We start from the raw sequence: 27,955 nt of genomic DNA on the forward strand, positions 1-27,955 counted from the left end.
CGTGCGCCCCCCGCGGCCCGGCCGCCCGGCATGGGCGCACCACTTTTCCGCTGACACTGTTGCACTCGGGGGATTAGAGGAAACCCTGATCCCGGGCTTTTATTTCCTGTCTGCCGCCTCAGCACCTCGGCGCTCCAAGTAAGTTTCCCCAGAACGGACGTTGGCTAGGTATGTGCAGCTCCGCGGGAGGGACCGGGCGCCCGGCTGGCTCCGGGGCGGCCCGCGGGCTGCGCGCGCCCCCCTCCGCTCCTCTGTGGGCTAGGGGGGAGGGGGCGGCTTTTCCTTCTTAAATTGAAAGTGCAACAGATAAACGTACGGGGAGGGGGGGCGGCGGGGCCCCGCCGGCATCAGGGAGGGAGACCGCAAATCCGGGGTTCTGCGGGGGCCGGGGCCGGAGGACCGGCGCTGGAGGGGATGCGGGGGACCCGGCTCGGGTCGGCGCGGGGGGGGGGGGGGCGCAGCTGGGAAGGCGGCGGGGAGGGAGCCTGGAACGCCTTTCTTACACCTGTGTGGTCTTTAACTCCCCTCCCCCTCCCCGGCCCGGCCTTCCTCCTTCCCCCTCCCTCCCCAGCAGAAATCTGCCAGCCAGCTCTGTTGCAACCTTGTTTCAAGGAAGGTGGACTGGACACACGGGGACGCGACCCCCCTCCCCCACCCTCTTCCCCTTCTGCTCCTCCCCCCACCCCCTCCCTCGCCCGGGGTCGGAAGTTTTCCTCGGGGCTCCGCGCTCCGCCCAGGAGGAACTTGGGGGAGTCGGGAGCACTTTTCCCGGAGACGGACCCCGGGGGCTGGGGGAGGAGGAGACCGACGGGGCTCTCCCCGGACCCCAAGCCGGCGACTCCGGGAAGGCGGTCCGCCCCGAGACGATCCCGGGATTGCCTCCGCGGGGCGTGCGGGGTGTCCTGCGTGCAGAAGCTGCCGCAGTGCCTACCTTAGCACCGCGTGCTTCTGGCACTCCGTGGGGGGACCCGCCGCTCTCCCCTCCCCCTCCCCGGGGCTCGCGTGCACGGCCCTGGCCGGGGAGCTATCCACTCGTGAGCTGCGATGTCAGTGCGGGTGCTGGAGAGGGCGCCCCCTCCCCCCAACTGGAAAATGGGATCTCCTCCAGTCACCTCTAACAGTCTTAAATTATGATCAAAATGATGATTAGGGAAGAGGAGAGAGAACTGGCTTTGGAAGAAGCATTTAGGAGAAAACCCTTGCTCCGGTGGCTTGGAGCATTGAACAGCACTACCTTGGGGGGGATGTAACTCGGGCTCCCGCTCAGTGTATTCGTTACTCGCCTAAAGGGCTTTGTCTGCACCTTATTTTTTTTTTTTTTTTTTGGTCTAGTTGAAAAATAGATAAGCGGTCCTGAGATTTCACTTGGATTTAGTGTTTTGTGCCAACGGGTAGAATCGCTGCTCCTCAAATGTTCTCCACCGAATAGCTGTGACATGTGGCTAGTGCTGTGCATTTCACTAACATCTGGATTTGATCATCCGGAGACCCCCGAGGAGGATTTGGGGGCTTTTAGTCTGAAAGCAGGAACATCCCTCAAGTCTGGAGAGTTCAGTCCCTAGGTTACTGGGGGAGGTGAGGTTCTGTCCGTATTTTAGTTTGGGGGTGAATGCTTGGGACATTAGCAGTACTGACTTTAGCTGTTGCAAAAATCGGAAGGGTTTTTAAATTCCCTTAAACTTTGTGACGACTGAGGTCGCTGGCCAGGAGGCTATCATCGTGCAAAATATTTGTACACCAATGTGCTCTTCTGTACCTGAACTTGTGTAAGTCATTTTGTATGTGCTTTACTATGGAAAACAAGTATAAAAAACAACAGAATAGCAAAAAATCCGGATATTGGGACAAGTAGCAAAGTAATAATAGAAATAGATCTACTTCATAGATGATTTGGCAAGTTGGTTACTATGGTCACAGGGATGCCATTTTTTTAACTTTTAGCTGTGTTCTCCACACATGGCTTCCTCACGTTTCTAAGAGGCAGCAAAGGAATAATCTAAATTTTAAAAGACAAGGAAGGGGGAGAGTCACAGAGTTCAAAGAATTTTCCAGTGATAAATTTGGTGCCATGTAACAAAATGACCTAACATCTCTCTCCGGGTGGGTGGCCATCATTAGAGAGAAATGGAGGGTTATTCTGAGCTTCCCGTTTTTCCAGTAATAAACCTAGTATCCTAACAATGACATAACCATGAAATCCCAGGTGTCCGTGTGAGTGTCATGAGGGTGAGATTCAGGGTTATTCTGAGCTCCCCGGTTTTTGGCTCTGGCCGTTCAGAATCATGAATGAATGAATGAATGAACCCGATTTGAGGAGGGTTTTAGTAACTGATCCCATTGGGCTCCTAGCAATGCTGGGGATGGATCTAGAATCTGTTCTGATTTTATTCCATCCTCCCCACACAAATAAAGTAAAGTGGAGCCATAATGCTACCGGGAGACGTCGGCCCCCCTCGGTCCTGGCGAGGAAGGGCAGAGGAACAAAAGGGAGGCCGGTGTTAATTACCGGGGCTCCCCGCTTCACTTGGGATGTGCCTTCTATTTGTAAATCGGGTAGGTCCCCGACGGCCGCTGGAGGTGTTCACACCCATGGAACCCACACCTCCACTCCCTGTTGTTGTTTTAAAAACTCCAGCTGCTCATGAATATAGGGTCAGGGAGGGCCGCTCAGTGGAGCTCTGTGCTTTCTCTCCAGCTCCGCCAGCAGAGCCGTTTCCTGTTCTTTGTTTCAAGGCTGGCGTTTGCGTCATACATTCCTAGTGGCATATGTGTGTGCTCTTTCCTGTTTCAGGCTGTTTTCTGGTGGAGCAGTAGCCCAGACCAGGCCCCCGGTCCCTGCCCCTGAACTCCCAGTCCCCACCCAGGGAGTTATCATGTCTCCACACACTGGCGATTGCTTAAGATGCCTGGGTTATGTCATAACGAGGAGGCAGTTACCCTTTTCACACACACCCCTGCACTCCGCCGTGTTTATCGCGAATGCAGTTTTTATTTTAATCCCAAATCATAGTTTTTGATGCTGTTCACTCCTGTTAGGGAAGGTCTCTGAAGGTGTTTGTGTGTTAACCACGGTTAGTTTGGTGTGGGAGAGCTTCATCTGGAGAAAGATGGGCTACTTTGTTCAGTTGGAGCCCCAGATAGTCCTCATTGCTCTGTAATTGGAGGGTTCAGGTACTCTGGGCCATCTTGAATTCTCTGCTGATATTTATTTTGAAGAACACTTTTTTTTTTTTTAATTGCATTGCATGACTGAAGGGGGGGAGATGCATTTTTTAAAGGGAATATGAAGAATTTTTTTATTATTCTGGGTCTGACTCCAAAAAAGGATTAAAAGTGAAAAAAGAGAAAAAGAAAAGGAGAGCTGGACGGAGGGAAACTTATTCAGGATGCTTTGCGAGCTCTTGAGTCCTTTAAGAACTTAAGGAGAATTTTAGCATGTGCAGCATGGACCACTTTTCTGTCATTCGATGACTTGATAGAATTTCTCTTTTTTCTCTGCCATTTGCAGTTGAACATTTTGGTTTGGCTTTTTAAGAAAAATAACATTTACAAGTTATTTTCCTGTTGTCTCCAATAACTTAATTTTCAAGGAATGATTTGAGTTGGAAGAGAGCTAATTTAATTTTTGGTGAGTTTTTATGACTTTGTTAACCTCTAGTGGGTCTTAAATTTTCTTTCAGTAGGAGAGAATTAGAGGAGATTAGATCCTTCTGTGTGGTAGTGTTCATAAAGTTTTATAGAAAATCATTCTCTATAATTTATATTCGGTATCTGAAAAATCTCATGAATACTTTGACATCCTAGTTGCTGCTTTTAAACCTCTTCTACACTCTGAGAAAAATGTTGGGAACTAATATATTAAGAGAAACTTTGCTTTAGCAGAAGATGAGATTTTAGAAAGTGTCTAAAATTGTGCTTTCTTTCTGGGAAAGGAAAAGCCATCCCTTTGGGCAGTGACTCCTTAAAATCGAAACTTCTGTGTTTTCATTCTAAAGCTGCTTCCAGTCCAAAATATGGTATTTGGCAGACATGCTTTCAGACAGAATTTAACCCTTTCTGAATAGGCTTTCCTTTGGGGGAATCTAATAATGCTCCTTGACTTCAGAGGGAATATGATCCCTAGCCAACAAGATTAAACTTCAGCAAACTTTTAAATGATAAAACTCAGAAATAATGGGAAATTTTAGTGATGGCTGATGCACAGTCACTCTAATTACTAACAAACATTGGTATGCTGAGGAACGACAGCCTCATCTCTTGAGAAAATCCACACTTATTTAATCAATTTTCCATTCATCTTTGTTCTCCCTCACTGAAATCCCCTTGTACACTTATCCCCCATTTTTCTATAAAATTGCCAAACTGAATTGTTTGTTCTTCAGCTTTCCTTGATGCTAACTTCATACCCTGTTGTCAGATCTATTCATGGGTGACCCACTTTTGTTTGAGCAAGTAAAAAAAAAAAAAGCAAATTCATCCTTAAAAAACTAGGAAATGCCTTTATTTGGGCCTTTTTCTTTAAAGAAGGGGCTGGGATCAGCTTAAACATTCAGCTCTTTTATTTCCCAAGATTTCTTCCTTAAAACGCACAGCCTAGTTTATTTATCTATGTGATTCCAATCCAAATTAATTTTAAAGTCATGTGCAGAGAGGATTAGGAGACTACTCAGCATACTTGTTTTTAGAAGAATGATCTGTTCACTTTACTAGACTTTATTTCTTCTCTCCATTGCGGAGACAGGAAACCAGACAGCAGTCTGCCCTGATAAGGCCGGGCATTGTCTAAGGGACGTAGCCACTGCTTTCCCCCCCTCCATTCTCCTCCTTCCTTGGAGTCTAGTGGTTATTAAAATAAAGGAGACACAGTGCTGTACAAATCTACTATTTCTGAGTCCAAAGTCTGGGCCAGCTATAAATACCTCTATATGAGAATGTATTGATTTCCAACCAGTCTTACATAAACTCTGGAAAATGTGCCATTTCTTTGCAGTTCTGAAGTTATCGGTGACCATACAAATGAGGTGGAATGTTTTAGCCTCAGAAAAACTGCTGCTTAAAAAACACAAGACAAGGTGGGGAAGCTTTTTTGCCCCCAGTTGCCCACTCGAGCAAAGTCATCTCTCCCACCCCCCTAGACAAAAAAAGGGTGAAACAGTAGTAAAATGTAGTAAATTAATTGAGCATCAGACCATTTACATGCTTGGGGCTGGCCCATACCGGCCAAATCCACAGTGTGTTGGGGGGTGAATGAGCCTCTTCATCTGGGGGATGAAGGGGGGCCTCCGCTGGTTCTGGGACACCCTCGAGATTGTTGACAATCTGTGTCGGGCCCCAGATGTCCCCCGGGATGACTTGGGGCCCGTCTAGACCTCACTCCAAGGAATTGAGCCAGAACCAGGCTGACCTCAGAACGTCCATGAGTCAGTCCTTTAGCTCAGTACATTCTACACACAAAAAGGGCTGCCTGTAAAGAAAGGGTTTTCCCCCCTCCCTGCTCCTATTCTTTACTTTTTTCCCCAACCACTGTCCTTTGAGCTTAATCACCTAACCCAGCTCCCTTATCTGTTTCAGTAGTTTGCATCCTGACACTCCCCAAAGCTCCTCTTTCCTATTCCACCTTGGGAAAATGTCCTTAAAAAGGGAAGGCCATCTGCTATCTACTCAACAAGACCAGTTTTTCTCTAACTTTGTTCTTGTAAATTGTTGAGGATCTTTTTTTTTTTAAGCAATTAGTAATAATTATTAATTAAATAAAATTAGAATTTTGGTCATTTTAGAGCTACAAATAGACACTAGAAAGCTTTCTTCATCAAGTGATACCCCTTTATCACCAGATTTGGGGGGCTCTGTTTTGAGGTTCATGTCAGTCAGTCATGATATCTTGCACTTATGTGAGAGAGGTAGGAAATTCTTTGGGGAGCAAACCTGGAAAAAAAGCATGTGCAAGCTGATTTCTTGCCCTGGAACTCTGCTATGATGAGAACAGTTCACTGGAAGGCGGGTTTTTCTTGGATGCTGTCCAGGGAGGTACCCCCACCAAACTGCCCCCAGAGAGCCTCTTTGGAGGGTGAGTTCACCTAAAAGAGCAGGCCCCTCAGCATGGGCTGCAAGGTCCTCATTACATGGAAGGATCTGAAATAATTAGGAGGCCTATTTCTGGTCCTGGCTACAGTTCAGACGAGCTGTTTGATCTTGGGCACCTCTGTCCCTCTTATTTCCTCATTTCTAAAATGGGGATGAAAGTGCCTGACCCTCACAGCTTCATAGAATTACAGTGAGGATTTCCGTATTGACTTAGATAAAGCTGCCAATTTTTCCTTTGGATTTTTATGGACAAAAGTACAGGTGTGTCAGAGAGGCAGAATAATAGATAGCTTTAAGTTTGGGGGCCTGACGGGGCTATAATTACCTGCTTTGAGGGAAGGGTGCCCCAGTTGAGTCTCCCTGTACATGTGTAGCTGCCTGGAATTATTTTAGGGGCTCCTTTAATTCCTCCATATTCAGAGGGAAAGTGTTGTGATCTAGGACTGCACGTGGACGCTCCTTGGAGAACAGCATTGGACCACTCACTCAGTTGACCTGAAGAACCCCTGGAAGTCACAGTTGCAGCCTTTCCTTCCTTCCTTCCTCCTTGGGTTGTTGTTGTATCCATTGGCTCTTGGTTTTTGCCCATTAACTCCTTACAGATCTCCTACCCTTGGAGGATGTTAAACTTGCTTTGAGTGGTACACTAGTGTGTAAGCTCTCTAGGGGCTGGGACTTTCTGGCTAATATACTTACCTGTTTATCCCCCATCCCCAGTCTTTGCTGCTTGAGTACATCAAACAGTCTATTTATTTAGTAAATGCATACTTAGTATCTAATTGTTTCTGAATAATGATTCACATTTTGTGAACTCTGAAGTGTCTAAAGCAGTTTCTTCTGAATGACTGACTCACCCAACAAGTCTTTTCCCCATTATCTTTCCTTGGGTTCTGGGCTTGACCCATTTCTTGTAAGGTGATTACCCTAGAAATACTTGGAGCTTCAGATCTATTAGCCCAGGCCACACTTGGCTTACTGACTGACTTATTGACAGAAAAAACAGCCGTAGCTACTAAACAGTCTACCTCACAAGGAGTTTGCAAGGAAAGCGTTTTGTAAACCTTCGAACACCATCAAGTGCGAAAGACGGATGGCTGGTGGAGGAAACCATGACTTAAGTTCTTTTTCAGTTCTGACTTCCACTGGCATCACTGTGTATGCAGAGCTGATGGTGTCATTCCTCTGCTTGAAAATTCAGTTTTTTCCAGATATCCAAATATTTCTGCTTTTGCCTAATATCCGAGACGTCTCGTGCATGGTTGTGCACACTCAGGGTGCATCATAACTATTTGTGGGAGGAAGGGAGAGGAGCTAAGATTTTTGAACACGAACTTTGATCCGTGTTCTGTGGTATATGATTAGGGCAAACCGGCTGCAGGTGGGAGAGACTATAATAGGTGGCCGGCTCCTTCACTGATCTCACTTGGATGAGGTCAGAAGGTGGAAAGGCCTGATGCTTCCTTTTGGGGTGGAAGGGAAGAGGGGAGATCCCAATTACCCGTATTTGGAGTATGGTGTGCTACTGATGGAAAAAATAGGGGAGCTGAAGAGGGAATTGGGGAAGAGGGGAGCTTTCTTTATAGACACACTGGATTTTATTTTTTGTTTTTATATCAGATGTTTTTGTTTTAAGCTTTACGATGTTTCTCAGAGGGGAAGGGCGATTATGAAAATATTCCTTTGCTTTGGGTCCCGAGTCTCATAAACTTGGGCCATTGGATGTGTGGGGAACGTTTTTTCAAGAGCCTTCAATAAATCACCCCAGTCATGGATGATAGCTACATTTTGGTTATTTACAAGGTTGCCAGCTATCCCTGTTCAGGCCGGAATTTCCAGGAACTGGCTACTGACTGAAGCCAAGGGGCCCTCCCATCCTCCCACACCCAGCTGGGTGGGACTCTGGGTGGGGTCCCCTGCTGGGTGGAGCAGGGTGGGACCGCCTTTCCAGGGAGATGTGGTAGGCCCAGATGAGAGAGAAATGCGCCCGGGAAAGGAGGGATGATGTGCTCCCTGCGGCCTTCTCCAGCTGCTTTATATAACTCCTCCGAAGCCTGGGACGTGCAGGGAAAGGCTCCGGGAAGCGGGGTGAGGGGGTCCCCGCAGTCAGGAAACATTGGGGACTGTGACTCCCAGGGCCTCCCAGCTTGTCGACCTTTGATAAAGGATTTTTTTTTTCTTTTCTGAAGCTTAAGACCCAGAATGGGGAGGGAGTGTGCTTGGACTTTACCTTTGCACCTGTCCTTATTTACATGCAAAATCAATTGCTTCACTTGTCTTTCCGAAGTACAGGGTGTGGGCAGAATCTTATCAAAAGCCATGTCCTGTTTGGACAAGTCGGCCGGGCCTTGGCGGCGCTCCATTGGGTGTAGCAGAATGGGTGGGAGCCCAGAAAGCAGAGTTGGGTGGCTTGCTGGAAAGGAGAGAGGGCCGCAGAAAGGGAAGGGGTGGCCAAGTTTGCTCGCTGGATCTCTGGAGCGGCTCTGGACCCAAAGAATTAACTATTTAAGACATTTTAATGCAAAAGGAACTGGTCTAAGCTGCAAAGACTCCCAGCCCTTCCATATGGTTTTTAGTTGGCTGCTTGTGGTTTCTGGAGATACTAAGAGAAACAAAGTGAATTTCCATTGTAATATTGGTAAGGTGGGACCCCTCCAGATGATGTTTGGGGTGGGGGGATCCTGAGAGTCGTCGGCAGTCGAAGAAGTGGGGGACCTGGGGTCATCTTGTTTCCCTATGTGGCCAGGATTTGTTTTTTCTTGTTCCATTAACATCCTCTTTTCAAAATGACATGATTTTTAATATTTCTGTATTTATAAATATTTATATCTGACTGGGTAAGTTAAAGGCTCTCCATTTACATATTCATTCAAGTTGCTTTCTTCCTGATGCCGAAGGAGACCAGCTGTACTGGAGGGAGGATGGGAGAAATACTTCTGTAGCACAGGGGGTGTGGGCTGGGGGAGGGACGTCTATCTGGGGGGTTTCTGCCGCCGGAAGGAGGTTTGAGCCGGGGCCTGTGCGAGGGCACCAGGAGGCCGAGAAATGCAAAGCCCCACCCCCTCCTTCACCAAATGGCCCCTGCTCGGGGGCCCAGGCCTAATGGGAACAGCCTAACATTTTTTCGACTTCCAAAAAGCTGACTCTGACAACTGAGCACCGTCTTTCCTGGATGGGGGGCTGGCGCTGCCTGTGCTGGGAGCCTGGGCGAGCCTTTCTGGGAGCCCAGATTAGGAGAATGTTACCAGTTCCCAAAGTGCATTGAATGGGAAACGTTTGCTGAGTTTTAGCCAAACTCTGGCCCTTGCCTTGACAGCTTTGCAAGATAAGGGCCTGATAAGATAAAGGGGATTTGCAAATCTGCCTTCTACTTTGGAGGGAAAATACTCCGATTCTTTGATATCCCCCTTATCCCCCTGCTTGTTACCTGGGTGGTGTTGCCTGGCCTAAGCTCCCTTTCTCTTGAAAGCTGGAAGTGCAGTTTCTCTTCCAGGAACCCTCTTGTCAATGAGGGGAGGCTTTGTCCTGAAGGTGGCTCGGTGGTGCTGTCGTCCATAATTCAGCCTTTGTGCTTTGGTTGTGGATAAATTGATTAAAATTAAAGTTAGAGCCTAAGTGTGACTGATTAGGGAGCTTTCATAAGGGGGGAGACCCATTACAGATCTCAGCGACCTCCTTAATGCAAGTTAAGGAAGTGATTGAAAATTCCCCTACATAAACCAGCCTTCCCGGCTGACCGCCACGGCAGATGCGTGGGCGCAGCCTGCCACCTAGCGGGCAGGCGCAGAAGGGCTCCCGGGAGCCTGACTTAAAACCTGCTGCCTAAACCACCCAGGCTGCCCCAGGGCCCCAGTTATCTCCCCAGCAGACTGGAGAAGTTCCTGAACCCTTTGGGCCCAGAGAGCCAGAGCTAAGCAGTGAGGCTGACAGTCCCAAGCAGAGGTGGTTCAATTTTTTTTAATGTTAGTAATTTTCATATTCTTTTTTTAAATGATATTGACTTGTTGTCAATTGACTGATTTCAGTCAACTGACCCAGTATCTAACACTCCATCAATAAATGTCCCTTAAAAGTATAATAATCCTTTTTTTTTTTTTTTTTTGGCTGAGGCAGTTGGGGTTAAGTGACTTGCCCAGGGTCACACAGCTAGATCAGATTTGAACGCAGGTGCTCCTGACTTCAGGGCTGGGGCTCTATTATAATAACACTTTTATGGAAGAAACTGGTTTCTTTCCAGGCTTGTGGATACCACACACGGCCTTTTTGTTACACACGAATCAGCACCAGGCCCTTGGACATAAAGCATTCAGTTGTGATGGTTATACTTTATGCTGTTTTTTTATTGTGTATTTATTCCCTAAAGGTAGTTCATTTCTGCCATGGAGCTATATATTAACACTAAAGTTAGAAAGTTAATCAGAACATAGAATAGAGATCACCAGCTTAAGCAGCAAATGCTTTAAATGTGTGTTCTTATGCCCATTATCTGATTGGATCCTTCCCACTTAGCCCTGGGAGCCAGGGTGCCAGGCTGGTTTTGAGGAAACAAAGGCAGACATTCTAAGTCTATATTGGAGGGGTTGTATTTCCATCTTAATTTGGGGGGTAGCAGTTTATGTTTGAAATCACTTGAGGTTTCATCTGTTTCTCTTTTTGTTTTTGTTTTGTAGACAAAACACAAGAGCATCTTGGAGGATTTAACTAAAAGAATGCTGATGTTTGACCCTGTCCCTGTTAAGCAAGAGGCAATGGATCCTGTCTCAGTGGTAAGGCCCAAAAAGATGAACGATTTGCTTCCTTAATTCTCTGTGTTCTGTTCCTGACTAACGGGATTGGCAGCTCTCTAAGTTTTTCTGAGTAGAAGGTTTCCCAAAGTCACCAGTGCTAAGTCACATAAGTAACTGGTAATGTGACTGGCCCTGTGAGCTCCCAGGTGAGCAAAGTCCCTCTGCTGAGACAGGTAAGTCACCTTCTGGGTCATTTATAATTGGCTGCCTGGAGACCTAAAGGGACTTGGCCGGGATAGGTCAAAGGGTGGGTCCTGCAGCTAGATCTTTCAGATCTCTACCTTGAGGTGTTAAATGCTGTTTTGTGAAAAAAGTACTTTGTTAACTATCAAGTGCTAGATGGATCAGAGCTATTGCTACTCATCACTTGGTCCTGATTACACTTTGCTGACGCTGGTCGCCATGTTGCCTAAGCCATCTTTCATGGAATCTTTAGGAAATTTCAGTCCATTTTGGCTGCCAGTCATTTGTCTCTTTAGTTATTCGGCCTTAAGAGTAGCAAGCCAAAAGTCCTGGACTTCAAAGAAGGGGGAGTAGTTGAACTCTGGGAGGATCCCGCTTAGTCAGTATTCAATAACAACTCTCAACCTTATTCTTTCTCCTTCTTTTACTTCCATGGGCTTGGAAAATATTCACAAGGGGAAAAACTTGGACCTAGGCTGGTAATGAGAAGCTGTGAAAATTAGATCATCTTTATGTATTGGCTGTGGCTGTTCCTGCTAAAAGTGTTTATTATACAAGACACATAGAGGTCACTCTGAGGCTGCAGAAATTGAGTTTCCATGGATATGACTATTTGTAATTTTTGGTAGAAAATCTTCAAGTAGCCCAGTGAAATTTAAACACAGTTGCCCACAATGAAGTGTAAAGCAAGAATTGTCTTGAAGGAAATGATACTTTAATATTGAGCATAGAGTAATTATTCTTGAATAGAAAAGCAGTGATGAAAATTAATAATAATGTACAAACTTAAATTGTTCTTTTCCTGAACTCTTGAAGGATCTTCTCACTGAGCTTCTGAATAACACTAGGGAAAATCAAGGTATAAAATTTCCCCAGATGAGCTGACAGTTAGATTAGTAAGGCAATACATTAAAATAGAAATAAACAGAAATTATGATTAATTTTGTAAATGATGTAGAACTCTCAAATGATACATTTTATCCAGTGTGATTCTAGGACTTTGAATTGGCTTGGAAATAGATCCCAGGAGTCTGATTTAAAACAAAAACAAAAATCTGTATTGCTAAGTTATTATGATAATTGACAGCCAGTATAGTAAATTCACCCAGTATAGTAAATTGTGATGATGTTACTGATTTCTGTAACATCCTAACTTGTACTCTTAAATGAAATCAAAATGCATGGACTCTCTTTGCAACTAATGGTTCCTTTCCAAATGTACTTTTCTTTTACCCAGAAATAGATTGAAATCCTTAAAATTTGGGGGATTCTTGGTTTGGATATAATCAGAAGTCAGGTATATCAGGGAAGAAGGTATTTCTCTGGTTCAATGTTTCTAAAATAGGTATATTCCCTTTATAGGCAGAAGATAGTAGCAGACTTTAACTTTGATTTCTATGACCTTCCAGTTCTAAATGCTAATTCTGGAAGCTTGTGCTGAAGCTCAGCACTCAATATGTGCCCAGAATGTCTTTTTATCCCTAATTTCAAATCTGTTTTCTTTGATTTGACTCTGGATTCTTAGGAGCACAATGGGAAGGGAAAAAAACCCTGTTCCAGTAGGGATTCAATAAATGCTTATTTATTTGACTTAGGTTTGTTGAGGTTTTCTTGTAGTTCCACTTTAGAGTTAGGAGAGAAAAATAGTTTCTGACTTTATAATAGAATATCCTTTTTATGCCACCTTTAAAGTTTAAAACCAGCCAAATTGAGAATGGCCACTCCTGGGATTCCATTGCAACTCAAAGTGGAATTGAAGGAGATAGAAAAAGGGGAGAAAGTATTAAATAAATTCTCTTTATAGAGTTCTCCTAGAGATGTCACCAAAAGGCTTATTTCTTTTATGATTTTAAAAGTAAAAGGAATCCCTCTCACCCAGCAAAGGAGCTAAAATTACATTTCTGGCTATTCCATTACAAGGGAAATTTTATATGAAATTGGTGCTTCTGGTTGAAGGAGCCCTTTCTCCCCTTGTGTTTACCCTGAAGGGTGTGGATCCTGCTCTTCCTACCTTCTGTTTGTTTATAAATAAACCACACCTTCCTGGCCCTGGGACTCCACCCTGGCCTTGGAGAGCCTTTGGATAAATTGAGCCCAGTCTTGGGCTACAGAGGGCACTCCCTTCTTATTAATGAATTTTAAAAGTGCACTTCTACTAGTAAAATGTTCAGGAGGAAGAATAGCATTTACTATGAGTAAAGTATGGATGTTTTGGTTTTTTAAAAAATCCCAGTAAATTGCTTTGGCAGAACTCCTGGGTAGGGTGTCATAATTTTGGTGGTTCTGGGCTAAATCTTTTTCTTAGATCTATGTCAAAAAGAATAGAAATGGTGCTTTATTATTACAGCACATTTTAAGTCTGTTTTTAAGTAAAGCTTCTTTACCTTTCTCATTTGCAAGTGGTTTTAGGGAAGAAGTCCACTGGATTCCTTCCTAAATCCATCCCTTTCCTGCATAGAATATTTGCTTCTGAAGGAACTAGTGAAGCTGCCTCCTGGATAGAGGAAGGAAGAGCTTTAGGGTCAAAATATTGGGCTCCAATCCTGCACTTTGGTTCTTTCACTTATAAAATATGGGGGTTGACCAGAGGTTCTTAACTTGAGGACCATAAACTTGTTAAGTAAAAAAAGTTAGTTTAAATACAACTAATATTTTAAATAAGCCAGTATTTTATTTTTATATTTAAATACAAATAATTTTCTTTTTTATTGAAGTTTATTTTCAAGGATAATTTTTTCAACACTGACCCCTGAAAAATCTTGTGTTCCAATTTTCCTCCCTTTCCCCACCCCCTCCAATATGTTAAACATAATGTTAAATGCAATATAGGCATCAAATAATTTTCTTAAATACAAAATATTTTAAAATGTCTTGGGCCAAGTCACTGAACCTGATTCATATGTGAGAAGCACCAAGTTCCCTTTTCTCCCCACACAGAGTTGGGTCCCCAGAGCCCCATAAAAAGAAGGGGGAGCAAAGGAGAAAGTCATCCCTAGGCTGGGGCACAGATGTGGGTGCTCCCAGTGCTGCTGTCAGCACTTGGGGGTTGAGTGAGGGGTGTAGGAGCCCCCCGAAAATCCCTCACCTTGGAATAGGTAACCTTAGAGCTGAAGGTGAGCACGTGGATCAGTTTTATGGGTACCCCTTTGGAGTCCCTTTGCAGGGTGTTTTTCCTTGTGGCTCTAGCTTGGAGTGTTAATGGAGTAACCTAAGAAAAGACTGGAGAGGTAACCAGGAGAGATGCCAGCTTGGGGATTTTTGAGCTCCTGGCTTCTCCGGGAAATTTGGGAGCCACTGAAAACTATTGGAGCACAAGCATCACTTGATCGGCTCCGTTTATTCATAAAAACAGAATTCTGGCAACTGAATGTGTGATGGATTTCTAAACCAATACTGAAGAAAAACAAGGATAGAAAATCCTCGTTCTGTAGCAGCACTGTTAGGAAAGGAGCATCCAGTCATCTTAAAATCTTCCGTGCCCTCCCCTTCTTAAGGAACTTTTTGTTAGACATGCAGAGGAATTAGGAGAAAATGGACTTTTGACCTTCATTGTGTGTTTTGTTTAGTTTTTTAAAGTTAAACCTAAAACTACTATTTGGATGCATGTAATTAAAGTGAACATATTTTTTTCTTAATATCAATTCCTTTTGAGGAAAGAAAAGAGGGTTCCTTTTAAAAAGGGGGGGCAATTATATTTGAGCAAACTCCTTTTTTTCTTTTTTTTAAAGGAAGGCCTGCTATTTTTTTAAAAAACTTTTTTCCCCTTCCACATTCAGATCACATTTCAGAGCTACATTTTTCTGGCCATCAGTAGTCAGGGAGAAATGCTGGTTCTTTTTCTCTCTAAAGTAATAATCCTGCTTTGGATTTGCTTTCTTTCTGCTCTCTGGGTAGTTTTCATGACTTTGTTATAAAGGGAGTGTTTCGTATGGGGAGGTGATGAACAATAACTACGCTTCTCAGGTGATCTGGGGCACACCCAAGGCACACCCCACTATGAACCTTTTATCAGTCATACAGTAGGGAGAACTGTATTGCACACTGAATTCTCCACTGTGTTAAGATAATAGTAAGTGGTGGTGTAAAACCAAGCTAATTATAATTGCTTATTAGCTCCACCTAAATAATTAAAATAAATGCATCTTTTATAAGTCTAGGTAAACATCTCAGCAAAATTTCTTTAGCAAGAAGGTTTTATTAACAATTGTGTGTCTTTTGTGGTGCAATAAGACTTGAAATAATTAGTCACCAGGCCTGTAAAATAAGACAGAAGTCTTAAACTCAGTGATTTGTTCTTGTGACCCCTCTATCCCTAAATGGTTTCCATTATTTAAAGGAGAAAATGGGTTGTTATAGGAGAAGGGGATTCATTTGAAACCCACGGCACAAGCCAAGACTGCCCACGATGTTTATGAGGCTATATCTTATTTGTTTTTTGTTTTTTTTTTCCTGAGTTTATGGTTTGAAACACTTGAGAATGTTATGAAGTTAGAAAATCCTCCCGCCTAAATTCCTAGCTCCCCGAGACTGGCCACATTGGAAGCCCACAGCTGAACCAGCCATAGGATGTCCTATTTGGTGGGCCGTGATGCTCAGGGCCACAGGAAGAAGTCCTCAGACTTGGGATGTTCCATAGGACCAGAGCTTCTCCTAGGACCGGAGCTTCTCCCAGGTTTCTGGGCCACCTCCCAGACCTGCTGCAGACAGGCAGGCGGGCAGGTCCTTCTTCTGCCACTTCTGCACCGTCTCAAGTAGGAAAGTCATTGATTCCAATAAATTAGAGACTTGTTCATGTTTGGTGCTTTAGCATTGTGTGTGCAGATAGATATACATAAATACACAAGGGATCTATATTTTGTGTATATGCATTTATAGATGTTAGAGATATATCTAGTCTTCTTAGGTATACAAGGTTTATTTCTAAATATGTAAATGAATAGATTTTGTGTTCTGATTTCAGGGTAGGCTCTGAGTCTGTTTTGAGCTCTTGGTTTTCTGGGTTTTTTATTCAGATCTACTGCTTTTCCTTAAAGCTATATAAATTCCACTTAGTTTGAAGTTCTAACTATTTGCAGTTTTATTAGGAAGAAAATTTATTAGAGAGAAAAGGGAGTGAAAATGGAAGAGGAAAGTTGCTCTTTGCTGAATCAAAACAATTAGAAATTGTTCTTCGTTTTTGTACAGTTTATGATCCAAATTAAGACCTTTTGTCTTGAGTGAGACTTGAGATGGATGAAACTTGTTTTGGTTGCCATTGTGCTGTATTTAATTGCAGTGTCATAAACTTAAGCCTGCACTATACATTCCTTAGTAAGGTCTTTTGTTGACTCTGCAGTGACCCTGATGCCATTTTGGCTTCTTGCCTGCTACTGTGGTTCTAGGACATGGTCCTGTGATATCTTTGGGGTTTGGGGGTGTATGTGTCCTCTATAAATCAGCGGCCGTCACAGAAACCCTGCTCAGATGCCTCCTCATGACCCTGAGGCGACCCATATTCCCAACAGTTGCCATCTCAGCGCAAGCTCTGGCAGGCCCTGCCAGGCTGGAGACGTGAACGTTGCAGGCCACGTGTCTGCTGTTTAAGGACCAGCCTAGCCACAGACCAACATGCACGTTCTTGAAAATGACCTCCCCAGTTGCAGAGGTTTATAAGGTGGAGGGAGCATGTCTGCAAAATCACGGACTCCTGACTATGGGAACAACCCATGACTGATTTTTAGAACAGACATTTTGCATGCATTTTAAGGTTGCTTTTCCACATCTCCTGTTTTTCAAAGTGGGAATAGTGTCAATTAATGATAGAGAAACTGCACCTATGACTTATTTCTTTGCTATGGAGAGTTCCCAGATAAAGAAACTCCCTCCACCAGTTCAGTTAGGTGCTTTTTTTGCAACTTGAATTGTCCAAAGTCTTGAAAGGCAAAGACTTGCCCAATATGTGTGAGGGACAAGAACTAATGCTACAGACCAACAAGGAGATTTTGAAAGTTTGCCTTCTTTTAATTGTTTAAAAGTTTACCTTTTTTCCTCTCCCATAAGAATATCCAACTTCATTGCAATAAGAATTTCCATATCACTTAAATCAGTGGGGAACTTTGATTTCACAAGATCATCTAGTAGAAGGCCTAGGGGCCTCTTAGTATAGATGAGGAGATTGGGACCCAAGCAAGTTAAAACAACTAGTAAGTGGTAGAGACGGGATACACTTAAACTTCTGGACTTTGTGTTTCCCAAAAGTTTAAACTACACTAAAATTAGATTACTCTGAAACTATTAAGATCAGGTCTATAATTAAGGAATTTGGCTGGGCTGTGGGTGTGGCAGCTGCTTTAGGCCGGGAGAACTAACTTCTAGCTTTATATGCAGTTGTAGTCAGTTGTTAAACACGCTTATCTACTCATAGATTATCAGCCTTGACCTGGCTATCCCCTGAAACTAGACCATTCACATGAGAGCCCAAGCCTGGAGTAGAAAGAAATAAGGATAGAGTGGATTGTATTCATTCCAAGACCAAAGAGAAATTATTTTGGGGGATTCCATTTTTTGATATTCTTTAAATCTCCTCCCTCTGATGAGTGCAACTAAATAGTCAACATCATGTTAAACCTCATATTGGAGATATATATATATATATATCCACTGATATGTTGGGAATAGGAATAGGTTCTTTCACTGTCATCAAAAATGTTTATTATGTGTATGTTTTTTAGTGCAAAACTCCAATTCAGGTTGTGGACAGTCCCTCCTGCTCTTTGGAAGCTTACAGTATAAGGCAGATCTTATCGATTTGGACAATGAGACATAAAAGCAGTAAATTAGAAATGAATTAATACCAGAATGATGTGTCTTCCTCAAGTCTGGATGACAGTTAGATTGCTAGGGTGGATTCATGTGAGTTTGGAGGGAGAATTGTGTATGTTGAATGAAAGGCACATCCATTTGTCATTTTTATGATGGGATTTTCTATGACAGATACCACAGTGTAAAGTCATCATCACTTATGTATGCTACACATACAAAGTCTCTGGGAATAGCTATGGATGGTTAAGTGAGACAACAATTTGCAAAGCTTAAAGAGCCAAAGTAATGGCTAGCTCTTGATACTCGTGACCTTAGTACGACAATGGAGACTGGTTGTGATGGAGTGGATACACCCATTAGTAGTAGCCATTTCTAGGGGCAGGGAGGCAGTCAGATGTTGGGGGGGAGCCTGAGCTGGTGACCACACCGAGACTTTTTCCATAAGACTGGAAGTTAAGTCTGGTTTTTTAATGCCCCTCTCAGTGCTGGTTCTGTTGTTGGTGTTCTCCTTATTGGAGTGTTCTTAACTTGGGAGGAAACAGACCTTACCTTCCTGTGACTTGTATGACACACAGGTGACATTTGGTGCCTCAGTTTCCCAAATGGAAAATGGAGGTAATCATAGCACCTGCCGCTCCAGGTGGTTTTGAGGATCAAATGAAGTCATAGAATGGTACCTGGTACATAGTAGGTGCTTAATAAATGCTTATTTCATTTCCATCTTCCCTTACGCTGTATTCCATCTAATATGGATCATAATTCAAACAATTCACCATCCAGTTTGCCAGTACTCTTGCACACAGAATTAATTACAGCACTCAGATGTTGGTGGTTTGGATACCCTACCAGCATTCACATAGCCCGTGATTGCATTAGCTTTTTTTTTTCTTTAAGTGGGTGCATCGTGCTATTGCTCCATGTGAGCTGTCATGTCCAGTCTTGTGTCATATCCATATTTAATAAGCAGAGCATCCATATCTTAATCCTGGTGATGGTTAAAAATGTTGAATCTACTCCCTGTGGCCTCCTGAGATTCCTCATTCCCTTTGAGTACATTTCTTTATCCCACTCAGAATCTATTTAAGTGCAGCCCACGCAGTTCCATTTGATCCACAAAATAGACTTGAGTCATTTTTGTCAAAAGCTAAAATATAAATATTATCTCATTTGATCCTCACAATAACTCTGATTATTGTGCTATTAGAAAGCCTATTTTATAAATAAGGGTATTTATTAAATACACTTAATAATTAATAAAGTGTATTTACAAATATATTTTATAAATATAGCTGGATTTGAACTCGGATCTTTCCAGTCTCAGTGACATCTAGCTGCTTCTTCAGCATCTCACTGCTCAATTTAATTATAAATGGGGGAAAGGATTCTATTGGAGTTCTCTGAATTTCTAGAACCCTGTTCTCCTTAGGACATTGTGTTCATGTTATTTATGGGGTTAAAGTTCTCTCCCTCTCACTGCTTTCCCTCCAACCCCATGGACCAAGTCAGAAACTCTCCCGCTAATAGGGGTAGTCCAGCAAAGCACATTCTGCTGTGGGCCAGCTGCGAGCTGGATTTTAAGTGTGCAGGAGGTGGGCGGTGTGATTCATCTCCAGAGCTGAACTCCTGCTTTATCGTTGCAGCCATCAGTTCTAAAGTCCTTCAAAGCTGTTTTTCTTGAAAATGTTGTAATGCAAATTGTTCTTCCAGCCATACTTTCTTCATCTGTATCAGCTCATAACTGTCTTCCCACTTTCTTCCGAGACTATTCATTTCATCCTGACTTAGGACAGAATAATAAATAACCCTTTATGTTTATATTCCACAATTTCTAGCCCCTCCAGTGGGTAGGTTAGTAGGTTTTTCCTGCCTCAGTTTCCATTTTTGGGATCTTACAAACACAATTGCTGTAAACAGGTCCTTTTCCTCTTTGAACTTGGGAGTGTAGTAGTGGCTGGGTCAAAGGTTTGGGATTACTGGGCTATAGGACCTCATTTAAAACTGTCAAACTTTTTTTTTTTTTTAAATCAGTATTTTTCTTCCTAATTAATAGGCTTCCCAATATACGTGTTTTTTGCTTACGCAATTTTTTTTTTTTTCCTCCAATAGTCCTATCCATCTAATTTCATGGAACACATGAAGTCAAACAAGTACAGTGTCATTTATTCTACACCGAACATGTTACACAATAAATACTATCCGACCCCGGAAGGCCTTAGTTCTAATGGAATCCAGATGGAACCCGTCGATCTCACAGTGAACAAGCGGAGTTCCCCACCTTCGGCCGGAAGTTCACCTTCCCCGCTGAAATTTCAGACTTCTCACAGGCGAGCCTCACCTGGATTAACTATGCCCTCGCCTAGCCCACCTATGAAAAAGTTCACGCCACCTCCGCCGGGCGTCCAGCCCTTCAGCGTGCCGTTGTCGATCCCACCGGTGATGGCGGCCCTTTCTCGACACGGAATTCGCAGCCCTGGAATCCTTCCAGTTATACAGCCGGTTGTTGTGCAACCTGTACCTTTCATGTACGCAAGTCACCTTCAGCAGCCTATAATGGTTTCTACTGTCCTAGCAGATGAATTGGAAAATACAAGTAGCATGCAAGGTAAGACGTGCTCTCTTTTATTATTATTGGTCATGATTGTGGTTGTAATGATATTATTTTGGCCGGTAATTTTAATTATTATTATTTTTTATTATCATTGGCCATTATTGTGGCCATGATAATATTATTTTGGCCAATAATTTAAATTATTGTTATTTTTTTATTATTGGCTATTATCATGGTCATAATAATGGTATTATGGCCAATAATTTCAATTATTTTATTATTATTGCCCATTATTGTGGCCATAATGGGCAATAATTTAAATTATTAAATTAAATAATTTGCAGGCTTGAGGTGCACATCTGAGAGAGAAATTCTAGGTAAGAAAGGAAAGGAACCAGGAACAAGTGAAGCATTAAAAGATGTTGATGGTAGACTCAAGTAAAGATGCAAAAGTGTTGCACCTTACGTTGCAGCAATATGACACATCTATGGCCTTGGACACCCTAGAAGATTCATTGCTGAGATTATTGGGGACTGTGCTCTCCAGAAAGCTTAGAGGGCAGCTCCCTGGGCTTCTAGGATTTAAGATAAGCCAATAGTCATTTACTAAATTCTTTTAAAAAGTTGGGAACTGTGTGGCCATGTTTATATCTTTTATTCTTCAGCTGGTAGAGAGCAGGAAGTTAGACTGTAGATGGGAAATTTTCAAAATCAAGATTGAAAAACATGCATTTCTCCTTTTGCCTGCTAAAACAAAGGTTCCAGTGAGACTTAACCCAGAACTTTGTCATTTTTGTGAGAGGCAAGGAGAACATTGGCTTGAGATAGGGCTGTCCAAACAGTGTTTTCCCACCGAGAGTGGTAGAGTCCTGGCATTTCTCAACAAGGGCCCTGAAACTGATTTCCCTTTCTCTTTTGTCCCATCCAGTACCTGTAATCGAATCCTACGAGAAGCCTATTTTGCAGAAAAAAATCAAAGTAGAGCCTGGGATTGAACCACAGAGGACAGATTATTATCCTGAAGAAATGTCACCCCCACTAATGAACTCAGTATCCCCTCCACAAGTTGCAATGTTGCAAGAGTAAGTATATTTGGGCCTACCTGTCATTCGCCCATAATCGTTTGCCATCAAGTGGCCGAGGGCATGGTGGCAGCAGGATCAGCCATCGGCTGTTGCGTGAGCCAGAAATTGGGATAGATAGGCTATGGGTATATATCTATATAGATATATAGATAGGCACAGATAGGCTGAGGAAATAATCACTACAGTTACAAATCAAAGAACCCGGAGGGCCTTCCAACTAGAGAGGCCCCATTCTTTGTCCTTGGAGCCCCATTCTTTGGGCCATCTGCGGTTATTAGGTTCAGCATGCAGTTTGATACCAGGGGACCAGAACTGCAGCCTCTGATCCACTTCCCACACTCCCTGCATCCTCTTTTCAATTTCATTCTCTTTTATTAAGCCATTTTTCAGAGCAAAGTGATCCCTATTTTCCACTGGAATTTTTCAGATTCAAAAGACCAATATTTTCTAGAATTCCAGGGCTTCTTGAACTTTTTCCATTTGTGATCCCTTTTCACCCAAGAAAATTTAACATGACCCTATATATAATATACATTCATACCAGAAACACAGGTAAAAAATAGAGATGCAAATCAAACATTTACCGATTTAAAAAGTCATAATTTCATGACCCACATTTAGGTATGACAGTTTAAGAAGTTGGGCCCTAGTAGAGTTCACATTCAATCCTGTTCACAATAGGTTATGCTTTGATCATTATGACTCTCTCATTTTGGTAGTAGGAATGTGAACTCCCATTAGTTAAGAGGAGAGAACAAGTTTTACCCAGACTTTATTCTTTTTTAATGAGAAAAGGTTCACATGTTTCACCAAGCTGCCAAAGTAATCCATGATGATCAAAAGAAAGGGCTGTGATATTCTTAAATATTAGTTGTAATGGATTTTAATTTTAAAAGGTTATTTTGAAAATAGCACCCCATTACTTTCAGAATCTAATTTAAAATTGGATGAAAAGTCTTCATTTTATTGAGGAGAGCCTGAAAATTCATTTTGTTTTGAATGATCTCATCACTCAGGAAGTAAAAAGCAGAGTTGGATTCTGACGTCTTTAACTCTAAATACTCCACAATTTGCAAGTCAACTTTCATTTCTTTTCTTTAAAATTTCTATACTAATTTTTAATTATTGTAACAGATAGCGAAGACTTTAATGTCTTTCAGTGATCTCTTTACTATACAATCGAGTGACTGTTATATTTTGTATTACTTCCGAGTGGTAAAACGCTGATTTTTAACACTACCAAAAACTTAGACATCGGCTAAATCACTCTCTAAATGAGTGGTTGTTAAATGTTGTAGTGAATCTTCACCAGTAAGTTTTCCATCGTTTGGACAGTGTGCTCCTGGATGAATGCTGTTTACACACAGATGTGATTAAGTCATGTCTTGGACCATCCCCAGTGGTGTCCCACACAGCCAGTCGGCGGGCCAGGAAAGAATCACTTGTAGCCCTCAGCCTATAGTTTCATGGCTCCGCTTCAGCCCGTTCCAGGGATGTTTCCATTATGTATTCCTTACTCTGGAGGCATCGAATAAGACTTCAGAACTAATTTCTTTGAAGCATGGCATGCTGACACGGCATACTTTCGAAGGCTTCAGGAAGGCAGTTTTTAAGAGAGCAGTTTTATACATTTGCAACCATATTTGGAAGGAAAAGTTCTAGGGGATGGAATGTCTGGTCTTTTTTTTTTTTTTTTTTTAAGTTGAATTTTTCATTTTTTTACTCTAGCCAACTTCAGGGAAACCAGCTTTAAAAAGTGTGTTTAAGACTGAAACAGCTTGAAGATTGCCACCTTTTCCACCAAGTTCCCCAAGAGCACCCAGCCTCCTCACTCACCTCAGAAGTTTGGACCCTGGGGAGCTCGGGGGTTTTGGAAGAGGAGCTTCTCACCATTAAGCAGGCCCCCTTATATTTGGCTTTTAAGTAAACCCTGGAAAGACCAATCCAGAGAGGTTCTGGCATACCATCTTATTTCTAATATCCTCGAGAGCTTTTTGCTTGTTTATAATTATCAAAACAGTTTTTAGAATTTTAATTATGAATATGAATAGCTTTAAAAAGTGGTAAGAATAGTCTGCTACTGTCAAAGCATAACATTAGCTACTAAAATGTGGGGCAAAGGTAAAATTGTTAACAATAGTTAATAAGTAGCTTATAGATGTGAAATATCTAAATATTGATTTATGAAATTAAAGACACATGTTGCTTTGGTTTTTGTCATTAAAGACACATGTTGCTTTTGGTTTTTTTATTATATAAAACATAAAGGCTGAAAAGTCTCCTCACCTCCCCAAAAGAAGGAATTTAAAAGTTTCCCCTTTCATTGCCTCCTCCTTCCTCCACCTCATTTGGCCTTGCTAGTTCACACATCAGTCCACTGGTTAAATTATTATACATATAGTACTTTTTTTTTTTTAAGGATCATAATCCATTATAATTCACAGATTATAATTGTTGGGGTGCTTTTTCATCAACAAGTGAACATATGGTTTATACAAGTTACTCTAAATGAAAGTTAAATTTAGAAATATAGGCAAACAAAATATAATCAAAATATAAATAAAATATAGACAAAGTACACTTTAACTTATCTTATTATAATAATTTCCAAATTGTCTCCCCACCTACCACACATATCTTAGCATTTATTTCCTTAGAGGTGGGGTAATAATATTGCTATCACTGTATAGAGTTCTCTTGGTTCCTCTTGTTTCAATTCATTGTTTCATGCAAATTTTTTCATAATTTTCTAAAATTAACCTGCCCATCATTTTTTATACCATGTATGTATATATACACCTGTTCAATTTTTTTTTTTTTTTTTTTAAGAGAAATATTTTTGATTTTCAAGCTGAATCAGAAGGATAATGTATGTAGGATGGCTAGCTGGTGCCATAATCTGGAGTCAGGAAGTTCAGATTGGCTTGAACCATTTACTAAATGTGTGATCCTGGGCAAGTCATTTACTCAGCCTCTGTTTTCCCCATATTTGTAAAAAGAGGGTGATAATGGCACCTGCCTCTCAGATTTGTGAGATAATAATTGGAAAGCACTCTGCACAGTGTCTGGTGCACAGTAGTTTTATCAGTGTTAGCTACATTTTTAAAAATCATTTTTTATTTTAATCATAATTGATTATCAATGATATCAACTGTGTCATTACAGTTGAACATGATTAGAGGAGATTTTTTTAAGGTAATTTCCTCCCAAGGCAGCATTATTATTTTTATTTTATTATTTATATTTTATATATATATATATATATATATATATATATATATATTATCATTAATATATATGTATAGATTATAAAAATACATATTATTTATTAATTTTTAATAGGTAACATTTCTCTATAAAGCTTTGGTCTAAGTCACTGTGGAGGAAAAATTATGCCCTGGAGAGGAATTGTTTCTGGGATTTTTTTATATGTGGATTTCTCCTCTCCTTATTAAGGCACAATAATTGCATTTTTACCACCTTGTAGTAGAAGCTTAATAAATGCTGATTTGAAATGCAACCATTCTCTTTCTTTAGGTAATTCTTAAATATACCCCATCTTTTCTTGTAGAATATCCTACCTGCAGTTGTAACTCTTCTCCAGTTTTATTCCTGAGACCTTGATTCATTTCTTTCATTAAACACCTCCTTACTGTAGGAACAAGGAAGATAGATAGGATCCCTGCCCTCAGGAAGCATATAGTCTAGTAGGAGAACTTGGATGGAGAACACAAATGGCCATAATGGAGAATGTGATTGACAGGTTGCAAGGTGGGCTCAGAACCCACAGAGCTTCAAAAGGGGCTCAGAACATCCAAGCTTATTCCAAGGGGTCTATACTTCAGTGTATTCGGTTAGGGACATCCCCTTCCCTTTTGTATCTATTTCTTTTTTCCATTCTATAAACCCAAAGGCATAAAAATTAATTTTCTCCGGTCAAGTTGAGATTTGTTGCCATTGCAGTGTCTATGTCATCAGCCATAAAAACCAAAAAATGTTTTTCATTGAAATTGGAGCCAGTTGCTCTATTAGCATGTGATCATTTCATTAAAAGTGTCAAGTAGACATGTGAATCTGGGAGAATTCTTGGTCTTTAGAAAAAAAAACATTTTTCAAAATTAGCTAAGCTGCTGGGCTGTGTTTTCAACTTTTAAGTAGCAGGGAAATTTCACTTGATCTTCCTATTGAAGAATAATACCTGTTTATATAGTGTTTTAAAATACTTCACTCAGGATCTCATTCGAGTGTTTAGTTATTTTTTTTTTAATTAAAACTTTTTATTTTCAAAATAGACAGGGATAATTTTCACCATTCACCCTTACAAAATCTTGTGTTCTACATTTTTCCTTACCCTCCCTTAACAAGTAATCCAATACATGTTAAACATGGAGCACTTACTTAAAAGCATCTACTGTGTGCAGTCAAAACCCAAACTATAGCTGATCAGCTTTAGGAATCTGATTTGTGATGTTGATTCAAAGTCCCACCTGAGAGGTATGTCTTCCCAGGAATCTGTGTACCTGTGGGGTTAAGAGCCAGATGGGGCGGCTGGGAAGGTGGAGAGCCAGCTTCAGACATCCTGTGGGCGGGATGGCCGCCTGAACCCTGCTTCCCAGCCTGGGGTGAAGGAGACACACCCGCCACCAAACAGGAAATTCTCTGCTAGGAGCGGCCATAAAGCCTTGGCACAGACAAAGGAACCATTGCTCCGATGATACAGAAAAGCTGTTATTTAAAAATTAAAGGCAAATTTTCTTTTATGAGAGACCCCTCTGCAAGGCAGAAAGTGCCTGAGACAGGAATCTTGGCTTATGACTTTATTATCTACAAGCTCAGGACCGCTTAAATCATTTTGCTTCTGGGATAAAATGCTCTTAAGTAGACAGAACTAAAGAAAAAACAAAGGTGATGATCGCTGGTGCTTGTGCGTAAGATAAATTAATTGGCTTAGAAGTCTTGAAGAACGTGAGGTAGACTTTCTGTTTGCCATTTTAAGGTTTTTTTTTGTTTTTTTAATTTTAACAGAAACCACCCTTCAGTCATAGTCCAGCCTGGAAAGAGACCTCTACCTGTGGAGTCTCCAGATACGCAAAGAAAACGCAGGATCCACAGGTGTGACTACGAGGGCTGCAACAAGGTCTACACTAAGAGCTCCCACTTGAAGGCCCACAGAAGAACCCACACAGGTACTACTGCCAGTGGACCCAGATGATTAGAGCCCTAACTAATCTGTCTGTCTGGACCTCTATCAAAGTAATGAAACAGAATAACAACAATTAGGAAAATAATAATGCGTTCCTATAGGACTGCACCATGTGCAGAGGGCTTTACAATTAGTATTAGCTACATTTGCAGAGGGCTTTACAAATACTGGCTAATTGGATCCTCACCATGGTCCTGGGAGGTATCCCCAATTTATAGTTGGGTGGAAGCTCTCCGAGGCTGGATTTGATCCTCTGCACCACCTACCATCAGAGATAATGTGGAATACATGAGTAAAGGTCTGGATTATGGCAGGAGAAGGGATTTTTTGTTTTCCTTTGTGTCCCTTTAGTAGAAGGGAGACTCCTTGGAATTCTGGCCAACCAGGGAAGGTCCTACTACTGTGGCTGTGTCCGGTCCCTCGCCGCAGGGCTAGGTGGGGGGCAGCTCCTTGTCTGGGGCTGCTTGGAGCGTGAGCCTTTGGCGAGCCTTGGGTGTGATGGGGTTCAGGGATCCCGCATTGTGGTGCTGGCTTTGGAGTGGGTCTGAGTGCTTTACCTGGGCCGGGACAACTGGACCCTGGCCTCCTTGAGGAAGCCCTGAGTCCGGACCCAGGGGGATGGCCCTGGTCTCCTCCCAAGGGAGACAATGACGCCATTGCCCATCTTTCTAAGGAACAGAAAATGTTAAACCTTCTGGCTGTGGAGTCAATCCTTTTTCTTCTCTTTTACAGGAGAAAAGCCCTACAAGTGCACATGGGAAGGCTGCACGTGGAAATTTGCTCGGTCCGATGAACTCACAAGGCATTTCCGCAAACACACTGGGATTAAACCCTTCCAGTGCCCAGACTGTGACCGGAGCTTTTCGCGTTCCGACCACCTTGCTCTACATAGGAAACGCCACATGCTAGTCTGAAGTCCGCCAGCCTCCATGTCCACCCTTCTCTCGCCGCCTCCCTCCCTTTCTCTAACTCATTTTTTTACATGTACATTTTAATTTGGATTCAGCTGGTCTGAATCACTGAGTTTATACCATTAAAAACTTCCATATGGTCAGTAATAGATGGTATCTAACCCTCCTTTCTCCTTGCCACGGGTCAGACCTAAAGAATGTGAACACTTGTTGTTTCTGGGGATGCTAAGCAAACCCTCCTAGACATGTTTAATGTACTGCATAAGGGAACGTGTAAACTAACCTAGCCGTTTGTCAGCGTCTCCATGTATTCACTCATCATATATTGACAAACCAGTAAATGTATTAGAAATCCA

The 27,955-nt window shown here is 42.2% G+C and overlaps 1 protein-coding gene across 4 annotated transcripts; it reads left to right on the top strand.

Annotated features, from left to right (window-relative positions):
- KLF3 (KLF transcription factor 3) lies at window positions 1-27,955 on the top strand. Of its 4 annotated transcripts, none has more exons than XM_074275123.1 (6): window positions 1-138; window positions 10,752-10,847; window positions 19,959-20,454; window positions 21,329-21,482; window positions 26,511-26,671; window positions 27,421-27,955. In XM_074275123.1, the coding sequence occupies exons 2-6, from the start codon at window positions 10,791-10,793 to the stop codon at window positions 27,600-27,602; spliced, it is 1,050 nt and encodes a 349-aa protein (XP_074131224.1). In that variant the 5' UTR covers window positions 1-138; window positions 10,752-10,790; the 3' UTR covers window positions 27,603-27,955. The 4 variants fall into 4 exon arrangements, with proteins under 4 accessions (XP_074131224.1, XP_074131226.1, XP_074131223.1 ...); XM_074275125.1 differs by lacking the exon at window positions 1-138 and adding an exon at window positions 150-168; XM_074275122.1 differs by lacking the exon at window positions 1-138 and adding an exon at window positions 8,051-8,169.

Source organism: Sminthopsis crassicaudata, chromosome 6, assembly GCF_048593235.1.
Source record: "Sminthopsis crassicaudata isolate SCR6 chromosome 6, ASM4859323v1, whole genome shotgun sequence".
Lineage (NCBI taxonomy): Eukaryota > Metazoa > Chordata > Mammalia > Dasyuromorphia > Dasyuridae > Sminthopsis > Sminthopsis crassicaudata.

Excerpts from the sequence above, each read along its gene's own strand:
- KLF3 (XM_074275122.1), top strand. The coding sequence starts at position 8,083 with ATGATGTGCTCCCTGCGGCCTTCTCCAGCTGCTTTATATAACTCCTCC. Across the intron at positions 8,170-10,751 it reads GAAAGGCTCCGGGAAGCGGG|ACAAAACACAAGAGCATCTT; the intron begins GTGAGGGGGTCC and ends TTTGTTTTGTAG. Across the intron at positions 21,483-26,510 it reads CAAGTTGCAATGTTGCAAGA|AAACCACCCTTCAGTCATAG; the intron begins GTAAGTATATTT and ends TAATTTTAACAG.